Source organism: Pleuronectes platessa, chromosome 8 (genome assembly GCF_947347685.1).
Source record: "Pleuronectes platessa chromosome 8, fPlePla1.1, whole genome shotgun sequence".
Taxonomy (NCBI): Eukaryota; Metazoa; Chordata; class Actinopteri; order Pleuronectiformes; family Pleuronectidae; genus Pleuronectes; species Pleuronectes platessa.
In genome coordinates this window covers 1,803,092-1,813,572 of record NC_070633.1, presented here as the reverse complement: position 1 = coordinate 1,813,572, position 10,481 = coordinate 1,803,092, and the positions used below count along the sequence as shown (strand labels likewise).

Sequence of the window (10,481 nt, the reverse complement as noted above, 5' to 3'; positions counted from 1 at the left end):
GCTATGCATCAAAACATGCTGTACATGCCAGGACGGAACGGACCCTTATCCATCAAGGCAATGAAGTAGTGCCTGAAGGTTGAAGGAGGTGAAGGGACTCCCTCCTAAAAGAGTGTAGCTATGGACTGGAGTCAATCGTCCAATTTCCATGCAGACCTCTGGATCGTTTGGCAGTGTTGTCAATTTCAGGCTAGTGTGGGAGCGATGATGATAGTGTTGCCCGGAGCCACTGCATCCATCTGTGGTGTGAGACTGTGGCCCCTCACGTTAAACCCCACAAGCCAAACCCTCTAGAACTGTGGTACTCAAGCTGCGCCGTCCAGAGGCGATTTTCACCTCACACATCGCTGTAGATGTGATTCTGTGCAAAAGATTAATTCTACCAGGAATGCTACATAAATGTCCCAAATGTCTGGAAAAAATTGTAAACTCCATATTCATCAGTACAAATTAAATAAATTGATTTGTTTGTTTCCACACCAACGGGAACCATCATACTGAAGTCTACCAGTATTTACAGTTATCTGTTCAAGGCACACTGTTTGTTGTCATAGTAAGCAGGCACTAACGAAGAACACAAGCATGAGGAGGCATCCATGTAGTATATGTTTATTTCAATGTTATAACTATAATGTGAAAGGCTGGATCATATTGCATCAGCCGATCCTTCTCCTGAAGATCAGACATCAGTCGATGGATGTCTTCCCTTAAATGTAAATGCTGCAGATTACATTCCACACACAGCTATTATGGCTAAATTTAGTCAAATACAATGCAGACAGAAAGAGGAAGTGATGTCAATAAATATATGTATTTAAAATCTTCATATATACCATTTTACTATCAATCCCCCTGCAAGGAAAACCCGTGACTAATTAAAGTGAAATATACATTTAAGTAAAAACAAATGTAATATGTAAAATAATCAATAGTAGCAATGACATTTTATTTATATACACTATATTTACAAATAAAAACATTGCTGCAGAGATCACATGATATTGTTTACATCACATCGACACCTCTATCAGCTGTTATCACCGCAAACTGTCTCGACTATGTCGGTGTATTCTGTGTTTGAATCATCATTTTCATCCTGACATTTTTTTCTTTTTGTATCAACTTCTCAGACAAGGGGGCCCAGGTAGAGAAAGTCTGGAAAAAATGCTCAGTGCATGTGTTGTTGTTCACGTTTGCCAAACGAAGACCTTGTAGGTCAAAACGTTCACAATACAAGTAAGTTTGTGAAAATCTCTCTAACAAGGCTTCATTCCCACAGTACTTGCTACGATTTAATCCTCCTCAAATTCCAGCTGAATGTGGTTTAAATTGGGAGTGCAGGAGCTCAGAGCCTGAGCAACAAAATATGCGGAATAGTCCAAATACTCATGGACAGCATACATGCTATATTTACGTTACACACAGCATTCATTAACTTTAATATACCTTAAAGTACCAGCTTGAATCCATCTGTGGCTTTGCTTTTAAAGTAACAAGTAACTACCATCAAAGTTTTGCTCCTAAAAGACAAGACAATTCAGTTCTCTTTTTCTTTTTATTGGAAAGATTTCACATTGAAGAAAAAAGCAATACAGAACATAGTAACATTTGTATTAAAAAAGAAGAACCCAATGTAAAAACAAATCAAAGCCCAGTTTCACTGCAGTAATGCACCAGTTAAAATTCTACAAGAAAAATAATCTTGAAAATATCAATCGATAAAAGGAAAATACTTTAATTTTGGTTTACCCATTTTCTTTTGAATATTTAGAGAACCTTCAGAGTTCAGCTCATTTCTATGTATTCTTGCCTCATATTTACCAGGTACATGCAGTGCGTGTTTTAAGATTCGCACCGACAAACCGGGATGTCTGCAGAACCACAGATCGGAGCTACAAGTGTTTTTTGTAAAGAACAAACCCTAATCCATTGAAATTAACAGAAACTTGCTTTAACATGCAACTGGAAAGTGAAACCATAAGAAAAGACTCCCTGAGCAGATTATCTTTGAAAGACTATACGAGTTAAGAAGCACTAGTACAAATGAAAAAGCTAATGTCAGTGCTGAACCAAATAATACCAACGACCTGAGATACACAGAATTGTGATGTTGTGTGTGGCATTACCACAGGTGATGGTACCTGGAACAATCATTCAGGGTAACATGAAGTGGGAGATGTTGCAGGGAAACAGCTAAACCAATGGAGATGTGTCAACATGTTTGTTTGGAGATGGGCAGGATGATGAGCTACACCGTGTCAAGCTCCACCGTAGTTTCTGTCTTCTGTATTTTAACTGGGGTACCCAAACAGTCATCACCCTGAGCAAGAGAACACAAACAACAGAAACACTTGTTATATCCCCTGCTTTCAATGGGGATCTCTGCTGACATAATACAGTAGATACAGGATTCAGATTGTTTGTTACTGAAAACTATATCCATATATTTTGAACTTTTTGCATGTTCGGACTACTTAGAGAGCTCTGATGAAAAGAACTTCAGAGGAGACCCACCGAATAAAGGGAGCTCGAGTTCCCTTTCAACAATTGAAGACATTACCATGTGTGTGCTTCTACTGAACAGAAGTAATCAATCTCACCTCCAGTGAAAGGCTGTGTGAGGTCAGAGAGGATGGGACATTCTGGGAGTCAGAAAGGTTTGGAAAGTCCAGCTCAATGTCCATGATGTCATCAAGGCCCAGCTCCTCACTAGAAAAATAGATGTCAAGAAAAATAAACCATAAGCTGATTGAGACAATATGTCCATAATATGGTCTTCATGGGCTTAAAATGAGTTGTATCTGGCTTTAGCTTTAGGGTGCAACTCAGTTCTCTCCCATGAGAGAGAATTGTTTTGTATGCCACTCGCTCTGAATCAATTATACTGAAAAATATGAAACACCCTCATAAAAAGGCAGGGTGTACTACCTTCTGGCATATATAAAATAACATTTCATTGAATATCTTTGAGTTTTGGACTGTTGGTCGGATTAAACAACTCATTGTTGGTAAGTAAATAATTGTTAGCTGGAGTCCTAATTTTCCTACATGTTATTGAGGACTTTATCTTGGCAGTCCACTGTTGGGGGGTCCCAGGCGTGCAGTTTGACCTTCCACAGTTTTATCTGCTGATCCCAAGAGCGACGACTGTACTTCCTGAATTTATTGGGGGTCTTTGGGTGAACACCCGGCTGACGCACGTGTCTGGAATCAAAATAGGAAAGAGGATACATTGGAAACAGATGGGCTTCACGTTTTTTACTCATTTATTGAACACAAATCTTTTAAGAGCAGTTAGACCACCAATTCATTCTGCAGTAATCCTTTCTGCACAAACATTACTGTGTCTGATCCCCACAGAGAACTGATGTAAAAATCACAGACAAGGGGATGTCATACCAAATACTGATCTGATTCAGGTTTTTAGTCTTTACCAGACTGCGGTTGAAAATATGCTTTCATAACGGTTAACATCAAGGACCAATGATTAAGGAACTTCTTGAAAAACACTTTCCTGAGTAAAATCAAAAAACCATTTCTGCTGTGGAAACCTCTAGTGATCATGTTTGACCCGATTTAAATTAATCACTATGAGCTGTTGATATTTATAAAAAAAATTGGCTGATTTATGATCTAAGAACCTCAGGGAAAAGTGTGTGCGTGTGTGTGTGTGTTGGCCTGCAGCCATCATCGCAATATAAAAAAAAGTTATCATATTGCAGGTTTTTCTAATATCGCGCAGCCCTAGTATCTTGCCCGTGGACACTTCAGCACACTGAATGGAGAAGCCATAGAACAATAACCCTCTGGTTAGTAGAAGACTTTCTACTTCCTGAGCAACAACCTATTTATAATGAAAACATTTTAAATGATTAATTGAGGGTATATGTATGTTTGTTTGAACTTACTTTGGAACTTCCTTGATGTATCTGTCATAGGCCAATGTGTTCTTGCCGTAGTTGATCTGTTTCTGTCGCCGTAACAACACAGCCTCATCTGTCTCGATGTTTTCTCCCTCTCTGGAGTCACAGCTGCAGCAGATCGGTTCGAGCACATTAAGACATGTTTTCGTTGTGAATGGAACCACTAAATAGCAGCCTGCTTCCGAATTCAGGACTGTACATCTCCTCGAGTATCTTCATTCTGAAACATCTGCTACGTTTTACGCCCGTCGTAAGGACTTGAGTTTTTTAGCTTCTAAAACAGAGAAGTTTGGAAAAGCTGCTGGTTCTGTTTGAGTCTGCATTTAGTCCTAATGGGCTAGAGAACCTGAGACATATGGAAACAATGACACAGACACCTTTATTCACATTCTGACTGAGTTACAACTCGCACTTAATGTCGGTAAAACCGCCACCTTGTCTTCATACATATACCACATACCTCCCAGAAGAGCCAGAGGAGGTCTTTCTCTCTCTCTGGGTGACCTCGGCACCAAGTATCTTCCTCCTGTAACTGAACACAATGCACATGTCAGTGATGCTTAGAACTCCGTAACAGTAGTGCTTTAAACCAATGAGTTAAAATCACTGAACAAAAGAAGGAAGGCTACCGCTGTATGTCTCTCTGTACGTCCCTCCTCATCTCATCATTCTCCACCTGGCTACCCCAGTCAGCCTGTCTACCACAGCGAGACACCGGGCCTGCACTCTCGGGAGTGGTGAAACTAGGGAGGAAACATAAGACCATATATGTTAGCATAAGCACAACAGGCAGTTTAACAGCTAATATTGTTATCTAATCAACTGTGGTCTTTCATTTTTAATTAAAAAAAAATGTATCTAAATTTTTTTCTTCTTCCTGTATACGCAGAGATGGTCAGATATGTAGCTCTAAAGCTTTTTCCATTCCTGCAGAGTTACAGTTTCAACATTATGTTGGAGCTTAGGACCACATGACTGATAAAACCTGAAGCTTCATGCATAATAATTGTTTTTCATTTATTTGTATAGCACCTTTCATACAAGAAATGCAGCTCAAAGTTCTTTACATACAATATAAATGCAAAATATAACACTTTGAAATGTCATTTAAATAAAAAGAGAACAGATTTTAAGAAACATAAGAACATGTTAAAAGTAGGAAAGTGATGTTGGCAAGTGCAAGATCAGAGACAAAAGGTTTTAAGTTTTATTTTTCAAGATATTCACTAATAAATTACCAAAATGTTTAAGTCTAAAAGGTGTTGGTTTTCTTCGAAAATATATTCATCAATATGAAAATATAACCGAGGTTCCACAAATAAGATTTTCTTCTTCTATTGTAGGCATATACTCTTACCTGGCATGTCTGTTGTCGGAGTATCTGCACTTGCCGTCAGTGTGCTTGCGGTTTTCCCTGTCATTACCTTCTGCCTCTTTGTTGGCCCGCAGGTTTCCATCGATCCCTCTCTTCCTGCAGTGGGATCCCCGAGGCGGGACCGTGATCCTATGCAGGGAAGACATAAGAAAATGCTGGATTTAAACAATCAAGAATGTATTTCGAATACAAGCGTTTCAATGGAAGAAATATATTTTATCCCACATCAAAGTTGGATGAACAGGCTGAGTTTTGTTAAATAAAGCCAGCTCCCCCCACCCCCCTGCTAGATAAGTAAAGCTCCATCTGTAAAGTAAAGTGTTATCTGACTCAGATCTGCCGCAGAACACGGAGGTTTTTAAAGAAATGGAACATCCAGGCTCCTTCCCCGTGGGACCCGGCCGGTCGGTCCCAGACGTTGGTCCGTGATCGCCCTGTCCGTTCTAAGCTCCGCGGCTTGTGTGTCCGTTGTCGGCTGCTTGTGCGCCTTCATCTACCCCAGGGGTCTCCAACACGTCGATCGCGAGCTACCGGTAGCTCGCGGGCAGGTTTTCAGTAGCTCGCCTGATAGGTTGACCGAAAAAAATAAAAAAATAAAAAATAATAATAATAATAAAAAAAATTTAAAAAAAAAATTATATTCCGACGACAGTAAATGAACCTCATCTCACTTACGTTCACATATATGTCACATTGGTGTCCGGTGTAAATGTAGCCAAAGTGACGTTGTGACGTTGAGTGACGTTGTACGCTCGCTAAGCTAAAGTGAGGAGTTTGGTGTATTAGCAGAACTTTACACAAACAACAAAGATGGAAAACCAAGGTGGCCAAGTCAAGAAAAAGCAGAAAACATACAATTTCCATTTGGAGTGGGAATGCGAGTTCTTCTTTACTAGCGTGAAGGACAAGTGTGTGTGCCTCATATGCGGGAGCAGTGTTTCGGTCGGCAAAAGAGGTAACGTGGAGCGCCACCACACTCAAGTCCACGGTAACTTTGCACGGGATTTTCCAGCAGGCAGCACTCTACGGACTGAGAAAGTGAACCAGCTGAAAGCAAACCTTAAAAAACAGCAATGTTTATTCATCGGACTGACGAAGAAAGCCAACGCGGCCACGGAGGCATCATTTAAAGTGGCGCACATTTTGACAAAGCACAAGAAGCCATACACCGATGGCGGGATGGTGAAGGAAGCAATGACAGCGCTGGCCGACACATTATTCAAGGACCATAAAAGTAAGACTGAAATCATGTCCGCTATCGCTGATGTACAGCTTGGCGCAAACACAGTGGCACGGCGAGTGTCTGCGCTCTCTGCCGATGCAGTGGGTCAGTTGGAGCGAGACATGATTAAATGCAAATGGTTTTCAATTCAATGTGACGAGTCGGTGGATGCGGCTGATACCTCTCAGATGGCTGTGTTTGTCCGGATGGTTTTCGAAGACTCTTCCACCAGAGAGGAGTTTTTGACGTTGCTTCCACTAAAAACCACAACCAGAGGAGTCGATATTTACAACGTTGTGAAAAAGTACTTCGTTGAAAATAACGTGCCTATTGAAAAGCTGGTGTCTATTACAACAGACGGCGCACCAGCTATGACAGGACGCCACTCAGGATTTATTGCACTGTGCAAGGCCGACCCGGACTTTCCTAAAATTGTGAACTATCACTGCATCATTCACCAGCAGGCTATATGCGCCAAAGTCATGAGATTTGATCATGTGATGACACCTGTCATTAAGATCATCAACTCCATTCGCGCAAAGGCCAAGCAGCACAGAAGCTTCAAACTGCTCCTCCAGGAACTGTCTGCTGAACACAGTGATCTCCTTCTCCACACTGAGGTGAGGTGGCTGAGCCGAGGAAAAATACTGCATCGCTTCTGCTCATTGCTGAACGAAATCAAGGCTTTCATGGAGTCAAGAGAGGAGGACACTACACTTTTGTCTGATGCTGAGTGGCTGCTTGATCTTGCGTTCCTGACAGACATGACAGAGAAACTCAATCAGCTCAACACCCAGTTACAAGGTAAAGACAGAACAATTTCTGACATGATCAGTGCTGTTAAGGCTTTTAAAGCAAAACTGTCATTCTACCTCCAGCAACTGAAAAACAAAAGACTGCAACACTTCCCAACAGTAGTTAAGATGTTAGATAGCCATGCAGGGGCTGACTTTGTTTTGGATGTCAATAAATATTGTGACCTCATGTCAAAGCTAGGCCAGGAGTTTGAGGATAGGTTCAATGATTTTGATAAGCTGGAGCCATGTGTGGCATTCATTGCCAACCCATTCATGGAGGTAGACATCACAGAGATTTCAGAAAAGATGGCTGAACTGTTCACTGTCAATCCTGTGGAGATGGAGATGGAGGTTATAAATCTCCAGAATCATGTTCAGCTTAAGTCTCAGCAACACTCACAACATTTCTGGAGCCTTGTAGACCCAGAAAACTACAAGAACATTCACCAAGCAGCACTTAAAATGTCTGCTTTATTTGGTTCGACATACCTTTGTGAAGCTGCTTTTTCTGACATGAATGTCATCCAATCTAAATTCAGAACAAGACTGACAGATGAACATTTAAATGACTGTATTAGAGTGAACCTGAGTGCATACACCTCTTTGGTGGACTCCATGCAGTGCCAGTCATCTCACTAAGTTTTAAAAAGAGTGAGTGTACTAATGTTTTCTTGGACCTTTGATGTTGAGTTATTGAGTTATTGTTATTGAGTTGAGTTATTTTTGATAAGCATTGTGTATTGCAATTTCACACGTGTACAAACAGAAGGACTCCATGCAGTGCCAGTCATCTCACTAAGTTTTAAAAAGAGTGAGTGTACTAATGTTTTCTTGGACCTTTGATGTTGAGTTATTAAGTTATTGTATTAGAGTTGAGTTATTTTTGATAAGCATTGTGTATTGCAATTTCACACGTGTACAAACAGAAGCTTAAGTCAGTTGATTAATAAATATGTGCGATGTGATGCAAGTAGCTCTTGGCCACTTAATTTTTTTCTAAGTAGCTCTCAGTTGAAAAAAGGTTGGAGACCCCTGATCTACCCCATACTGAAAGGTAATGCGTGTCATGTAGGCGCGTGGTCGTGATTTGAAACTTTCAATAACCATCAAGTTACTTTGTGGAAGTTTTTCGTGGCTATTGGGGCCCTAAGAAGATCTGTGTGGATCTGTGCAGCGGACCACAGCTCATCTTGAGTGCCTCATTTGCTTCATGCTGCTAGCTAGCTATTCCAGGTGTATCCGAGGTTTTCAAAACGAAGTGAAGTGCTTTGACAAATATCGTATCTATAATGAGTGTAGGGGCGCTGGGCCGAGGCCATGTAAGAGAGACACCCATTTCATTGTGAGGAGAGAATGATAAGGAAGCCCATTCTCAGTCACTCTAGCATGACATTTCTGACTTAGATCGCGTTTTTGGGCCGGTAGACATGCCAGATACCCAAATTAACGTGTAGAAGCACTAAAAAAAAGTTCAATTGTGATAATATGTCTCCTTTTAGGAAGAAATGGTAGTATCAGCTATAAAGAGTAGATAGTATTAGACGTCAATTCACTTCAAGTTACAGGTGTGGGGCATCTAACTTGATGTTTTTCAAAATTGATACTGTTTATCAAAAACGGGTGCGAATCGCGGTTGTTCAACTTTTAATACAACTACAGCCTTTAATATAACTAGAGCCTTTCTGAGGGTTCTGTTTTGTATAAAAAAAAGTCCTGAGTATATGAATAAATACCAGTACTATACAGTGTGAAAATGTGCATCTTCAAAATATTTAATATTATAAAAACAAATGAATGTATTAAAGTAGGCTACATGCAAATATATGTTCGTGTCATATGCAACGGATAAGATAGCCCTTTTTAGTGTTATTAAACATTGAAACGTTGCTGAAAGATCATTTCTCTGTCTTATCTGCTGTGAAGCGCGCGAATACGCGGGGACAAAAACACCGAGAGAAGAGCAGCTCGACTTCCGCGGCTGAACAGCAGCCGGTGTTCCAGCTCTCATCTGTTAACGTAGGGAGGAAATGAAAAGCAAGCGCTACCGCGGACGGTGTGCCCGCGGCGTAATTCATATATATCTATATATATATAGAGAGAGATTGATGGATATATTGTTTTAAATCGGAAACAGATGCTTTCTTATTCTCACGCTAAATCCGATTTCTAATTCATTGAGTACTTGCTGATTGTGAAAAATGTTGGGTTTCTCTATGATTTAGAAGGTCTCGAACTTGATGTGCCTCAAGTGCCTGGAGATGGCTCTTGTCAGCTGCTCTAGCCCGTTTAAATGTGTACCATAAGGGTCTGAATATGGGCGCACTCGAATCCCAGTGGCGGAAGTTTTGAGACAGTCTCCCGCCAACCCTTTCCGATTGTTCTGAACGTCTGTGTGTGCCTCCTTCGTCCCTCAGGCTCTGTTCGGGGCCTGTGAGGCCTGATCGCCACCAGAACTATAGTTTTGTCCCGAATGAATACTATCGGCAACGCACGGACATCGTCCACTTCGCTTCGTATGGTCGTTCCTTCAGTGCGGCTAACATATGTACTCCTTTCATCGTTTACCGCTACATCCATTATTTCTCCGCAAACCAAACTCAGGTGGCTACTACATGGCTACTAGCTCAGCCACTACAAGCAGCTAACACACAGACTGGTGCTTCACAGACAGCGGTACAGAACAAGTTACATCATCTGACATTACTAACACGTTCTCAGGCGAGAGGAGCTCCTCTTTGGGAACCTAACAAAGGGGCAGGCACGGTGGCAGCTCGTAGTGATAGTGCTTACAGCGGCTAAAACTACATTAAAGCGTACCTTTCGTCGTCTTGGCTGCTGTGAGCATCGCGTCGTCTTCCTTCAGTCCACGCAGACATGTTGAATATAATAATCAGTATCAGTAAAATGTGTCCGCAGTCTTTGAGAAAGGCTTCTGTGTATCTATCGAGGTTACTATCGCTTTCCAACACTGAAAGACCCGCGTCGGTGAACAATCAAGCGGGTCAGGTGACCGGAAGAAGCAAAGACAAATGCAAATCAAGATGCGCGTTACCTCTTCTTCTCTGAGGTTTTACGGCAGTTGGCCTCCACGGTGTTGCATTACTGCCACCCTACGGTTTTATTCTCCCTTACACTCTCGTCATCTTAAAGGTTCACCAATAGAC

General features: G+C 41.3%; 1 protein-coding gene across 2 annotated transcripts; it reads right to left on the bottom strand.

The window, feature by feature from the left end:
- Window positions 1-1,541: 1,541 nt before the first annotated feature.
- On the bottom strand, window positions 1,542-10,347 carry slbp (stem-loop binding protein). 2 transcript variants are annotated; one of them, XM_053429280.1, is made up of 8 exons: window positions 10,135-10,347; window positions 5,281-5,427; window positions 4,553-4,666; window positions 4,384-4,449; window positions 3,909-4,031; window positions 3,049-3,204; window positions 2,601-2,709; window positions 1,542-2,320 (listed from the first exon to the last, which is right to left on the bottom strand). In XM_053429280.1, the coding sequence occupies exons 1-8, from the start codon at window positions 10,191-10,193 to the stop codon at window positions 2,249-2,251; spliced, it is 846 nt and encodes a 281-aa protein (XP_053285255.1). In that variant the 5' UTR covers window positions 10,194-10,347; the 3' UTR covers window positions 1,542-2,248. The 2 variants fall into 2 exon arrangements, with proteins under 2 accessions (XP_053285255.1, XP_053285254.1); XM_053429279.1 differs by having other exon boundaries at window positions 4,384-4,455; window positions 10,135-10,346.
- Window positions 10,348-10,481: the final 134 nt, after the last annotated feature.

Bases quoted from the DNA above. Each gene is read 5' to 3' on its own strand.
- slbp (XM_053429279.1), bottom strand. From the start codon at position 10,193: ATGTCTGCGTGGACTGAAGGAAGACGACGCGATGCTCACAGCAGCCAA. The intron at 4,667-5,280 runs GTAAGAGTATAT...TTTCCTCCCTAG, and splicing joins TCCGACAACAGACATGCCAG to TTTCACCACTCCCGAGAGTG. The intron at 3,205-3,908 runs GTAAGTTCAAAC...TTTTGATTCCAG, and splicing joins TACATCAAGGAAGTTCCAAA to ACACGTGCGTCAGCCGGGTG.